The sequence below is a fragment of the Raphanus sativus genome, chromosome 5 (assembly GCF_000801105.2).
Source record: "Raphanus sativus cultivar WK10039 chromosome 5, ASM80110v3, whole genome shotgun sequence".
Taxonomy (NCBI): Eukaryota; Viridiplantae; Streptophyta; class Magnoliopsida; order Brassicales; family Brassicaceae; genus Raphanus; species Raphanus sativus.
This window is the reverse complement of record NC_079515.1, coordinates 2,294,937-2,307,862: the sequence shown is the minus strand read 5'-3', so window position 1 is coordinate 2,307,862 and position 12,926 is coordinate 2,294,937. Positions and strand designations below refer to the sequence as shown.

The 12,926-nt window shown below is 42.5% G+C and overlaps 3 protein-coding genes across 3 annotated transcripts; all 3 read left to right on the top strand.

The window, feature by feature from the left end:
• The first annotated feature begins 610 nt into the window (after positions 1 to 610).
• Positions 611 to 1,725, top strand: LOC108859477 (CASP-like protein 1D2). The gene is made up of 3 exons (XM_018633382.2): positions 611 to 958; positions 1,064 to 1,190; positions 1,280 to 1,725. The coding sequence occupies exons 1-3, from the start codon at positions 681 to 683 to the stop codon at positions 1,493 to 1,495; spliced, it is 621 nt and encodes a 206-aa protein (XP_018488884.1). The 5' UTR covers positions 611 to 680; the 3' UTR covers positions 1,496 to 1,725.
• A 1,355-nt stretch (positions 1,726 to 3,080) lies between these two features.
• On the top strand, positions 3,081 to 6,633 carry LOC108857920 (DUF724 domain-containing protein 6). The gene is made up of 10 exons (XM_018631928.2): positions 3,081 to 3,664; positions 3,984 to 4,415; positions 4,494 to 4,595; positions 4,676 to 4,858; positions 4,961 to 5,045; positions 5,160 to 5,209; positions 5,300 to 5,434; positions 5,506 to 5,584; positions 5,671 to 5,790; positions 5,874 to 6,633. Exons 1-10 carry the CDS (start codon positions 3,245 to 3,247, stop codon positions 6,482 to 6,484), a joined length of 2,217 nt encoding a protein of 738 aa, XP_018487430.2. The 5' UTR covers positions 3,081 to 3,244; the 3' UTR covers positions 6,485 to 6,633.
• A 240-nt stretch (positions 6,634 to 6,873) lies between these two features.
• Positions 6,874 to 8,911, top strand: LOC130512499 (DUF724 domain-containing protein 1-like). Its single transcript, XM_057010563.1, has 5 exons — positions 6,874 to 7,283; positions 7,354 to 7,446; positions 7,542 to 7,714; positions 8,131 to 8,187; positions 8,789 to 8,911. Exons 1-5 carry the CDS (start codon positions 6,899 to 6,901, stop codon positions 8,909 to 8,911), a joined length of 831 nt encoding a protein of 276 aa, XP_056866543.1. The 5' UTR covers positions 6,874 to 6,898.
• Positions 8,912 to 12,926: the final 4,015 nt, after the last annotated feature.

Below are 12,926 nucleotides of genomic sequence, written 5' to 3'. Positions count from 1 at the left end.
GTGTTTTTGTTAAGACAAATTCTATTATATCTGACTGTCTAGGTGTTACCTGAAGCTATTCTCTCTCCATGTTAAAACAATATAATACATTTGAGAATTGGTAATGCTACTAGACTTTGTATATATCTTGCAGTTGAATGTTGTAGCATAACCACATTAGATAAGATATCATTCACATAATCTAGAGCCACACTTAGAAAGCAAAGTAGTACCTAAGAGCACATATAAAATTACCTGTTTTGTGCAAATGATTGTTTAACCACTCCCACTTTTCTTCACTTCTTAATGTTTTTATCATATTGATATTGGTTATCATCTCCAAGTTTCTTCACCAACTTTTCTGTGGTTGGCCTAACATATTCATATATATCCATACAAAATGGTTTTCTTTATTTTAAATGGCTTCCTTCTATTGAATTTACATATGCGAGCTTCTATAAGCATAAACAAAAAAAACAGACTTTTTGACGTAGTTCATGCTCATGTTTATATTTCTTTTTAAATAATGTGATATCGTAAGAAAATACCCGTATATATTAAAGATTTGTTCTTAGCGTGTGGAGAACCACAATCACCGGGCTATATATATACACAACTATACTGTAACATAGCAGCCAGTTCAATAAATTACCTCAGTCTATTGTAACATATACACTAGCCAATTGTAACATATAGATCTGATGGCATCTACTGAAAACCCCGATCCAGAAACCGGCAAATCTGAACCGCTTCCCGCGTCGACTGAACCATTACCACCAACACCACCACCACCGTCCTCACCCGCAGGTTTCCTAGATTGTCGGAAAATAGACATCATAATAAGAGTTCTGCTTTTCTCAGCCACACTGACTGCTCTTATAGTAATGGTAACCAGCGACCAGACCGAGATTACTCAGCTCCCTGGAGCTCCGTCTCCTGCTCCTGTCTCCGCCGAGTTCAGTGACTCGCCCGCTTTCATGTCCGTCTTTAAACTAAACTCAATCTTGGATCATCATAATAAAGACTTCGTATTATATGCATTTTTCGTTTAAACTTAGTGTTACCATTAACTACAAACATGCAGATACTTCGTGGTGGCTCTTGTGGTAGCTGGTTTCTACGCCTTACTCTCAACGATCATTTCCATATCTCTACTCTTACGACCTGAGTTCGCTGCACAATTCAACATTTACATATCCTCTATCGACATGGTAACTTGTTTTACAAGTAACGTTGAATATTTCACGTCAACTCAAGGCTATTTAAATGTATTTTCTGGAACATATGTATACGTGAGCAGGTGGTGCTTGGGATTTTGGCGTCTGCGACGGGAACGGCGGGAGGAGTTGCGTACATAGCGTTGAAAGGAAACGAAGATATTGGATGGAACAAGATTTGTAATGTCTACGACAAGTTTTGTCGTTACATTGCAACTTCGCTTGCCTTATCTCTCTTTGCTTCTATTCTGCTCCTTGTTTTATCCATTTGCTCTCTGTCCAAGAGAACAACAACATGAACAAGTACTAAACCGCAATTGCAAAATCCTATAATCCTATTCCTAACGTGTGCTTTGTTCACACGGGCGTGTTTGTGTATGTGTATTCTTTGTGTCTGATTTGGTTTGCTCGTTATATGCTATGTATATTTCTCTATCTCACGGTGTTGTTGTAACTTTTGATCATAAGCATGCGTTTCTGTCTGTTGGCTGTATTCGTAGTTTAAATCGATGAATCGTGTGATTTCTCATATATGTCAATAATCTTGCTATTTACACGAGTTTCTCATAACCAAAGAAAACACACATACATAAAGCATGTGGAAGATTGGTATATATATTGGTTCAGGTTGCATAACATTATATGGAATATTGCATAAACCTGACACAACGGTGAATCTTATAAATTTGTAACCGGTTTCAAATTTTTAATTTTAGTATGTATAAACATGAGAAATCGCGCTATGAATCTCCCTTTTTGGAGTTAATTAATATGCAGATAAATCCATTTGTGAGTGTGCAGAAAGAAAATAACTTCTAGGTTTTTGTTTTTCTTGATTAGCCGGATCAGAAAACTTTAGTCATTTAATTTGACACGATAAGTACCAAATTTTGTCAGAAGCATATGTAAGAGTTTATGAAAACCAATGATTTTCTTATGCTATTTTTGTGTGGATCTTATAGGATCATTTATCTAACATTAATCCAACTAGTCATTGACTATCCGTTGGCGTTTATGATTATAATTTAGAGTGTAGTGTCTAATTTAGTGTTTAAGACTAGTTTGAAGTTTCAGGTTTAGGTTCACTGATGTTTTCCTAGGGTTTAATGCTCAGTCTACGTCCACCACATGTTTCGGATATATAGTTTTCTTACAATTCCTGATTCTCTTAAAAAACATTTTTTTTACCCCCATAAATTTCCATTAAAAATTCACAATTTAACATTTCACCAAAAAACATCCATAAAATTTAGAATCTGTTTATTTTTATGAAATTAATGTTCATCTTCCTTATTCAAAAATGGTGACAGTTTTGATTTTATATATTTCAAATAATACGAAGTAAATAATTTCAATTTTCAACACTATAAGTGTACAAAGCTTTGCGGACCACAAGAATGAACAATCAACCACTTCACATATCTAATAGTACGATTCTTTGTGATTGAAGTGATATGATTTGGATTTGGCTTATAAATCAATCGTAAACATATTCGTTAAGTACAATATTTACATAGGTATAGATATACATGATATAGGCATGATATAAATGTATATAGGCATGATCTTTATAAAAATAAAAAGAATCTGAAAACTTTCCTCTAGTCTTACATCAAGTTTTTTAGAAAGGTCGCTATTTTCAAAATTAATTAATTTGGTCGATTATGCATATATCAATCACCAAATCGCCCAATCACAATATTTGTTTTTTTTTTTTTTGATCAACAATATTTGTTAACTAATCTAAAACGTCAAATATATTTTTACGGGCCATTGTAGTAAGTACATTCATCGTGGGCCTCGGCCCAATATCTTCTGAGGTTCGTTATCCTTTGATTACGCCAACGAAAAAGGGAAAGATCAAAAACATAACATAAAAATTGATTTTTCTCAGGGAGTCAAATCATATAATGACGTCTCTCCAGCTGTAGACGACAGACAGACTTGGGAAGTTGTGTTTGTGTGTTTGATAATAAAGGCGGGACTTTTTCCTCTCTTTCGTATTTACTGTCTTTAGGGTTTTTCTCTCCCGCTTCACTGACTGAGTAATGATGTTAAAGGATTGCGAAGTGGAAGTGTCTTCCGAGGAAGAAGGCTTCGCAGGCGCCTGGTTTCGAGCCGTACTAGAAGAGAACCCGACCAAGTCCGGTCGGAAGAAGCTCCGCGTCCGCTACATTACTCTGCTTAGCGACGACGGTCTGTCTCCCCTCACCGAGTTCATCGAGCAGAGGTTCATCCGTTCGATCCCGCCGGAGGATATGCAGAACGGCGTCGTTTTGGAGGAAGGGACTGCGGTTGATGCGGATCACAGAGAAGGGTGGTGGACTGGCTTCATCTTGAAGAAGAAAGAGGATGATAAGTTCTTGGTTTACTTCGATTCGCCTCCTGATATCATCGAGTTCGAGAGGAGCCAGTTAAGGGCTCATCTTCACTGGACCGGTTGGAAATGGATCGTACCCGACAAGGAGGTACGAGGTTCTGTTGAAGTCGTTTGATATTGTTTCGTAAAGTTTGGTGCTTTAAGTAGAAAAAGGTTGAAGCTTTGTGTTGCATCTTATGTTTTGAATAGTTAAAGGTTGAAGCTTTGTGTTGCATGTTTATGTTATATAGTTAAAGGTAGCTGCTTTATTACAAAAAGGTTGAAGCTTTTGTTGTCTGTGTTGTTGCATGTTAGGTTTTAAATAGTTAAAGGTCTCTTTTGTTTTGTTGTGTTAGCATTGGTTGTGAATCGTAAAGAGTATACTGTTTTTTTTTAACTCTTGTTCTTCTTTGTTGTTGTCCTTGAAGGAACTGGATGACTCTGTCTTACGCTCGGGAGCAACGGTGGAAGTGTGTTTTGTCATAGATAAAACGGAACCTGCGTGGTTCCCGGGGTTGCTGGTTACAGAGATCGAAGGAGATGATGGTGATAAGTTCATTGTCAAGGATATTAATCAGCGGTTGAGCTGCATTGGTGGTGAGACAACACCGACTACAACTGTTGATGCTTGTCGGGTTAGACCCGTACCGCCTCCTTCCTCCGTTGGAGAGTATGAGTTGTTGGAACCCGTAGAGGTGTTGCGTGGTTCTGGATGGTGCCAAGGGTTGGTGAGGAGACTTCTTAGCGAGAAATCTTACTTGGTTTGTTTAAAAGTTACCAAGGAGGAATGTGTGGTTCAACACTCGGAACTTCGACCGTTGATGGTGTGGGAGAATGGGACTTGGCATAACAAATCAAAGGTACTATTCACTAGTTTCAATTACAACATTCTGTTAACTTGGGTCTGTTAACTTGTTATGTGTCTTCTCCATTTTCAGCAAAAACATGTAAAGGAGACTCCTTCAAACATATTAAACAAGAACCCAATGCACTCTTGTTCTGGTCCTAAGCCGCTCGCTAGAGTTGAAGAAACTGTGGCTGTGAGTTAGCCTTCTTAGTGATTTTTCTTTTGTTTCCATTTATGTCTTATTTGATAAGCTTTGTTTGATCAAATATATAGGCCACTGTAGAGTTGAGAACGAAGAAGAGGGCTGATGTTGTGATTAGTGATAAAACTCCTGCCGTCGTCACAACCACAACACAGCTGATACAAAGAGAAACTGAAGGAGAAAAATCCTCTGAGAAGAGAGTTGAGCAAGTGAAGAATCATATTAGCTTAGGAAATGACTCCATTCGACCCAAGGTAAAAGTTAACACAATCATTCTCGCTTTCACTAGTAATAATCAGATTAGCTTAGCATCTTAGCCGCCTTGGTGGTTATGGTTTTACTCTCTCTTTTTGCAGATGCCTGAGGAGGAGAAGAACAACGAAGCTATTAACAGGAAAAGACAAAGAGAACAAGAAAAACCCTCGGACCTGAACAAAGCTGGTATGTCTAAATAGGGCACTAGCCATTTCAGTTTTGGTATCTATTGTTCTTGCTATATATGTAAACGTTTGTGGTTATGTTGCTGAATCATCCATTCTCTCTTTACTTGGATAGGCAATTTATCTACTAGTTCGGAAGATAGGGCTAGGCAAAGCGGACAAAAGGTATATAATAATGTTCCATTAGTATCTTTTGCGTTTCTGTTTTATTGGTATGAATGAATTGAAGTAACTTTGTTATTTACCATCTTTTAGCAAAAAACTGTAAAAGAAACTCCGAAGAAGCCAATGCGTTCTTCTTCTGGTGCTAAGCCAACAGCTCACGAGAAGGCCACACAGCATATGAAGAAACCCTTGAATCCACTTGACAATGAAGAGAACACTCTAGCTGTGAGTTTGATTATTATTATTATTTTTTTCATCTCTTGGTAGTTTGTTATAACTGTTATTTATTTATTCAGACGCATGAGGAGGAGAAGAAGAGTAAGAAAAAGAAAAGAGAACAAGATAAACACTCGAACCTGAATGAAGAAGAAGCTGGTAAGATGTGTAAATCAATCATTAGCCATTATTAGTTTTGAGTATCTTTCAAATTTTAAACATGTCCTTTTGGTTGTAACTTGTAGATGTGAACACCAACAACGTTTCAACAACCGAGATGAATGGTACAACAAGTAAAAATCTAAGCCATGATGGTGAAGTTGTGGATCAACCTCTCTCTGCTTGGATAGAAAATTCATCCACTGGTAAAGATTTTTAAAGTTACCACAGATGCATCCATTTAGCAGTTTTTTTGTTTTGTTCTTTATTTATTGTTCTATTTATCCAGAGCTGTCCTCTGATGCTGTTGCTACCGACAAAACACCATCCAAAAACACCCTAATGAATTTGCCATTCACAAAGAAGTCACCGTACTGGAAGACCTACGAGACAACGCAAGGTTTCAAATCCGCTCCGCAGCGACCTCACTTCAGCACACTTCTCGAATCCAAAAAAGATCTCTTCCTCCTCGAGTCCACAGCGGTTGGCCTGATGGTCACCTTCTACGGCTTGCTAGACGAAGTGAAGGATCTCAAGCTCGACGACTCCACAGGCAAGCTCAACGATCTCCTCGTCTCCTTTGCCGAGCTAGAGAAGCACGGGTTCGACGTCGAAGCTCCTCAAGCGGTGATCAACAGAGTGCTGTCTCTCAAAGACGTGCGAGACAAGAAAGCGGAGGAGCAGAAACGTTACGAGGAGAACATCGAAGAGGAAGAGAGTGCGAGTCTCAAGTTGAAAGAAAGGAGAGCTGAGCTGAGACGCAAAATCAGTGAGCTGGAGAGACAGGAGGAAGCAGCCGAGAAAAAGATAGCTGAGATGAAGGCACAGACGGATGTGATTAGCCGAGAGATTGAAGATGTGGAGGTCGAGTTTCAGAAAAGTATATCAGCTCCATGGTGACAAGTTATTTATATATATATATAACCTCTCCCTTCTTTTGTAGTACATCTTTAATGATACTATCGTGTTGATGATGTTGATGATGCTGTTTTGTTTAACTCAGACGTAGATCTGTTCACGTACCATTGAATGGGAGTTAGTTTTCTTTTCTTCTGATCATCATCATTCACATGTCTCCACAGAGTTGAAACTTTTTAGGTTATATTATCGTGGGCCTCATTTATATAGGCCCGTGGGCCTCATTTATATAGGCCCGTGGGCCTCATTTATATGAACGTCCAAAAGTCAAATCATATATGACGACGTCTCGGCTTCCCACTTTAAATTACAAAAACTTGGGAAGTCGTGTTTTGAGCGGGCTTTCCACTCTTTGTATTGTCTAAGGTTTCTCTTCTCCACAGAGCAGCAACAAAGATGATGTCTAAGGATTCTGAGGTTGAAGTTTTTTTCAAAGAAAATGGCCTTGTAGGCGTTTGGGTTCGAGCAGTGTTAACGGAGAATCCTAACAAGTTCGGACGGAAGAATCTCCGTGTCCGCTACAAGACTCTGCTAAGCGGGGACGGCGTCTCTCCTCGTACAGAACTCGTTGAGAAGAGATTCATCAGGTCAGTGCCGCCGGAGGATGTGCAGAACGGCGTCGTTTTGGAGGAGGGAACAGTTGTTGATGCGGACAAGAGAGATGGGTACTGGACGGGTTTCATCTTGAAGAAGAAAGAAGAGAGTGAGAAGTGTAACGACCCATTTCCCAGCCCGGTAAATTTGGCCCAGCGAGACCCAGGCCCATCGCAGGAAACCCTAGGTGAGACACTATTTAAACCAGCCTCCTCATTATTTTATTCAAGAAATTCCTAAGCCTTAGATCTCTGCAGAGTGTGAGCCGTCGAGCAGATCTGAGTCCGTACAGCCAGTGTCACCGTCGACCGAGAACGGAACCGCCGACCAGTCGCCATCAACCACCGAAGGTAACCGTGAAACCACCATTTCCGATTTGATTATAAACGGCCGTTCACTAAATCGATCATAACTCTCAAACCGTTTGGAATTTCGTGATTTTAAGACCACCAGTGTGTTCCCCGTCGAGACGAGTCCGGAGCTAGAAGATCAGCCGCAGACCACCGCGCACGCGCCTCCACGCGCCTCCACGCGCCGCCGCTCCACCACGCGTGCATCTCACGCGCCGCCGCCTGTCACCGCCGTTCGCCGGAGTCTTCGTCGCCGGTGACTGCTCCGGTAAGCCGCCGCCTCTTTGGTCGCCGCCGGCGACCGGTCTCCGGTGACTCGCCGGCTGACTCGCCGACTCGCCGGTGACTCGGTGACTCGGCTGAGTCAACTCGGCGAGTCAAACCGTTGACTGGTCAAACCGGTTTAATTGATTTGATTTCGGTTTGTTGGTTATTGAGAATTGGATTTCGGTTTAGGTTAACCAGTTTGTAATTGATTTGAATCTGGTTCAATTGAAATCGAATCCGGTTAAGGAAAACCGGTTGGTTCAATTCGATTTCAATTGGGTCAATGGTTGACCGGCTTGGGTCAGAGTTGACCGGGTTGACCTTTGACCTGCGGGTTGACTTTTTGACCAGATTCCCGGTTATCCGTTTTGGACCGTTCGAAGGGCATTCTGACTCGATTTTTCGCCCTGATTTCAGATTTGGAGTCTATTTGAGCAGTTGGAGTTCATAGCTACTACTTTTCCCATTTCTAAGGTGAGGGCTATTCTCGTAATTTCTCGTACACGATTTAGGATCTCGAATATGTATAATTTATTTCTAATATGTACAGTCTGTGTGAAATCGAGTCTGTCATTGCTTGTTTAGTTTAGGTTGCTTGCTTAACCGGAACTAGGATGCTAGATGATTCAACGATGCTTGTCTTTTGTAATTGATAATTAATTATTAAAATAATATATCTAGACGACTAGGATGTTAGCCGACCACGGAGACGTATTTCTGTGTGCCGGCCGGAGACCAGTATATGTGATGATTTGATGATGTGATGTGGAGATGCTGCGGCACAGCTTAGTCGACCTGTTGTGCCAAGGCTTCGAGGTCGATAAATCGTCTACGGGCGTGTGTTACCGAGCACTTTGTCGGCGGAGTTTTTGGCCCTTTATTGGGCAGCGGGTGTGTATTCCGCTAGGACCATTGTTTGATTTATGGGTACTTTAGGTGCCGTGTTTGCTATATATTAGTATTAAATTATATATATTCGGAGTGCTATGTCTAAGTCAATGAAATTCGGGCTTAGCATCCCATACCTCACTGAGTGACTCCCCTGTTACTCATTCCTCATTTCCCTCCCTTTCAGGTGAGACAGACGAGTAGGAGACTGATCGGACAGCTGGTGTTTCTAGGCGTTTTCATTGTCTTTATTCTCAGACTTATATTTTATTATTATTCTATTATTTTCGGCGATTATTTCAGTATTTGAGTTATTGGATTTATGGATTTATTTCGTTATTTATATGGAAGTTGACTTCGGAGACTTTTATTGGATTTTGAGACACAATTGTGGTTTGATAACATGCCGGTGTCGAGTGAGGATGAACCGGGTGTTACAATTTGGTATCAGAGCCAGGTTGTGTCTCGGCCCTGACCCGGGACGCCGGTTAAGGGACCTGGTTTTCAAAGATATAAAAAGTTTTCAACGGTTTTCAAAACTTAGAAACACCTTTCTATTCGATAATGTCTATTGATCGTTAGTGAACTGGATTAGCTGAAGTTGACTGTTTTGCCATTTTCCATTCCAGATGCCGCCAAAGAGAGGAGCTAAGCGTACTCGTACTGTTAGAGCCAGAGTTGATGCTCGTGAAGTTGTGGATGAGCAAGGTACTGCAGCGGGTGTCCAGGCAGAAGGTGTGCCGCCAGTAGCCCCACCGATTGATCAGGCTGCACTCATGCAGATGGTCCAGGCAGCAGCTACGCAAGCTGCTCAGGCTGCCATTCAGCAGGTTACCCAGGAAGCAGCTCGGGTTGCTGCACAGGAAGCTGCTCGAGTAGCTGCACAGGAAGTTGCTCGCCAGTTGGCTGCCGCTCGGGTTCCACCACAGCAGATTCCTCAGGTCCAAGCACAGCAGATTCCAGCAGTGCAGATTCCTCAGGTTCCACCACAGCAGATTCCAGCAGTGCAGATTCCTCAGGACCCAGCGCAGCAGATTCCAGCAGCGCAGATTCCTCAGGTACCATTGCAGCAGGTTCCAGGCCAGCAGATTCTGCCACCTCCACCGCCATTACCACAGGTTTATCCAGCTCATGATGAGAGGTATTACCGACTCACCAGTATGATGAAGAACATGGGTATGGAGCATTTTGTAGGAACAGTGGATCCTACAGCCGCTTATGATTGGAAGCTGAGTCTGAAACGGAAGCTGGAGAATATTGACTGTCCCCCAGAGTTTAAGCTTAGATTGACTATGCAGTATTTGCGTGGAGATGCATTGGTTTGGTGGGAGGGAGTGCGATTGAACCATGGGCCTAACATTCTCACTTTTGAAGATTTTATCGAGGAGTTTGATAAGAAGTACTTTCCGAAACAAGCTATGGATAGAAAGAAGAGGGACTTCGAGCATGTGAGCCAAGGTGACTTGTCGATCAAGCAGTATGAGGTTAAGTTCAACCAGCTTCGCAGATTTGTTGGAAGTGGTATTCCTGAAGATGAGTTGATCAGGAAGTTTTTGGATGGGATGCGTTTGGAGATTCGCAACAGGTGCAATGTCGTCACTTACTACAGATTGGGAGACTTGGTGGAGAAAGCAGCTGAACAGGAAGCAGGTTGGATAGAGGAGCAGAAACTTCTCAAATCTGCTCAGCCTAAGCCTGGGAGGACTACAGAGTCTCAGAGGAGGACCGGGGACCAGTCAGAGGCACCGTATTGTTCTCGTTGTCGTCGTCATCATAGGGGAGAGTGTGCCAAGTGTTTTGAGTGTGGGAGGTTTGGCCACATTGCGAAGTTTTGTCGGGTTAGACCAGCTGATGCGACTTCCGCCGGACAGACTGCAGCACCAGCAGCGACAAACAGGAATTGTTACAACTGTAATCAGCCGGGCCATTTTTCGAGAGAGTGTCCGAAGAAGGAACAAGCAGCACTTCCACCAGCTAAGCGTCAAGCCGTCGCTCCACGAGTGTATGCTTTAGGAGGAACTGATGGAGCTGAGCCGACAGCTGGTATGTATTCATACCATATCTTTTCTTTTGAGTACTTTTGTGGTGATTATAGTGTATAGTAAAATAAAATGTGTGTAGGATCGGTTTCTGTTGGAGGTGAGATAGCTCACACTCTTTTCGACACGGGAGCTTCCCACAGCTTCGTGAGTTCGCGGCTAGTCAAGTCTTGGTCCTTTCAAGGTGTCTTTGACCCAAAGAAGAAGAATATTATAACAGCTGGCGCAGAGAGTTTAGGAACCCTTGGTATCCATCGAGAGGTACCAGTTGTACTAGGAGGGGTGGAGTTCATCGGAGACTTATCAGAGATGGATCTAGATTACTACGATGTTATACTTGGGATGGATTGGCTGTCGCGGCATCGAGTGGTGGTAGATTGTCCAAAGGCAAGAGTTCTTATCCCTAGAGAGGAAGGGAATATCACATTCCAGTGCATCCAAGTTCAGCGGGGAGTTTCTATTGTCTCCATGATGCGTGCTGAGGACTTGTTGGAGAGAGGAGCAGAGGGATTTCTAGCAACTATCTCGGTGGTTAAAGATGATGGACATTTAGAGTTGCAAGACATACCCGTGGTTGCAGGGTTTCAAGATGTATTTGAGGCTTTAAAAGGGCCACCACCAGCCAGAGATGATGTCCTCACCATTGAGTTGGAACCAGGGACAACACCAGTTTCACGGGCTCCGTACCGATTAGCACCAGCAGAGATGGCTGAATTGAAAAAGCAGTTAGAGGAGTTATTGGAGAAAGGTTTCATCAGACCTAGTACTTCACCTTGGGGAGCACCAGTATTGTTTGTGAAGAAGAAAGATGGGAGTTTCAGGCTTTGTATTGACTACAGGGGGTTGAACAAAGTGACCATCAAGAATAAGTATCCACTTCCGCGAATCGATGAGTTGCTGGATCAGTTGCAGGGAGCTTCATGGTTTTCTAAGATAGACTTGGCATCAGGTTACCACCAGATTGCGATAGCAGATGGGGATGTACGGAAGACGGCTTTTCGGACACGTTATGGTCATTACGAGTTTGTGGTGATGCCATTTGGGCTGACAAACGCACCTGCAGCGTTCATGAAGTTGATGAATGATGTTTTCCGCGAGTACTTGGATAAGTTTGTGATTGTCTTCATCGATGATATTCTGATTTATTCTCGGAGCAGAGAAGAGCATGCTGAACATTTGCGGATTGTTTTGGAGAAGCTGAGAGAACATCACTTGTTTGCTAAAATGAGTAAATGTAGCTTCTGGCAGAGGAAGATTGGATTTTTGGGCCATGTAGTTTCTGAGGAAGGAGTTGCTGTTGATCAAGAGAAGATTACTGCAATTTCAGAGTGGCCGACACCTAAGAGTGCTACAGAGATCCGCAGCTTTTTGGGTCTAGCAGGTTATTACAGGAAGTACGTCATGGGTTTTGCCAGTATCGCTAAGCCGATGACAGAGTTGACAGGCAAGGATGTTAAGCTTGTTTGGACTGATGAGTGTTCACATAGCTTCACGGAGCTAAAGCGGCGACTGACAAATGCACCAGTTCTGGTACTACCGAGACCAGGAATACCATATGAGGTTTATACAGATGCGTCAGGTATTGGCTTGGGTTGTGTATTGATGCAGGAGGGTCATGTTATTGCTTATGCATCACGCCAGTTGAGACCTCACGAGGTTAACTACCCTACTCACGATCTGGAGTTAGCAGCAGTTGTGTTTGCACTAAAAATTTGGAGGTCATATCTGTATGGAGAGAAGGTTAAGATCCTTACAGACCACCAGAGTTTGAAGTATATTTTTACTCAGGCAGATCTAAACTTGAGGCAGCGAAGATGGATGGAGTTGTTAGCAGATTACGACCTGGATATTACTTACCATCCTGGTAAAGCCAACCAGGTGGCAGATGCCTTGAGTAGACGCAAGAATGATGTGTCAGGAACCAAAGAGGTTCAAGAGCTGACGGCGACACTTGCCACTCTCAGAGTGTGCGCAGTTACTGCAGAAGAAGAGACATCTGGTCTTGATGCCTTGGAGAATGCAGATTTATTATGGAAAATACGCAAAGTTCAGGATAATGACAAGGTTTTGGTTAAGCAGATTGAGATTGAGAGTACCGGTTATCATACAGCTATGAGTGGGATGTACATGTACCGGAACCGAGTTTGTGTGCCTGATGATAAGTTGTTGAGAAAGGAAATCTTACAGCAAGCACACCACTCAAAATTTGCTATCCATCCGGGAAACACTAAGATGTACAGAGATCTGAAGCGCTATTACCATTGGCCTGGTATGAAGAAAGATGTT

Bases quoted from the DNA above. Each gene is read 5' to 3' on its own strand.
- LOC108859477 (XM_018633382.2), top strand. From the start codon at position 681: ATGGCATCTACTGAAAACCCCGATCCAGAAACCGGCAAATCTGAACCG. The intron at 959-1,063 runs GTCCGTCTTTAA...ACAAACATGCAG, and splicing joins AGTGACTCGCCCGCTTTCAT to ATACTTCGTGGTGGCTCTTG. The intron at 1,191-1,279 runs GTAACTTGTTTT...ATACGTGAGCAG, and splicing joins ACATATCCTCTATCGACATG to GTGGTGCTTGGGATTTTGGC.
- LOC108857920 (XM_018631928.2), top strand. From the start codon at position 3,245: ATGATGTTAAAGGATTGCGAAGTGGAAGTGTCTTCCGAGGAAGAAGGC. The intron at 5,046-5,159 runs GTATGTCTAAAT...TTACTTGGATAG, and splicing joins CTCGGACCTGAACAAAGCTG to GCAATTTATCTACTAGTTCG. The intron at 5,585-5,670 runs GTAAGATGTGTA...TGTAACTTGTAG, and splicing joins CCTGAATGAAGAAGAAGCTG to ATGTGAACACCAACAACGTT.
- LOC130512499 (XM_057010563.1), top strand. From the start codon at position 6,899: ATGATGTCTAAGGATTCTGAGGTTGAAGTTTTTTTCAAAGAAAATGGC. The intron at 7,447-7,541 runs GTAACCGTGAAA...CGTGATTTTAAG, and splicing joins GTCGCCATCAACCACCGAAG to ACCACCAGTGTGTTCCCCGT. The intron at 8,188-8,788 runs GTGAGGGCTATT...CCTCCCTTTCAG, and splicing joins CTACTTTTCCCATTTCTAAG to GTGAGACAGACGAGTAGGAG.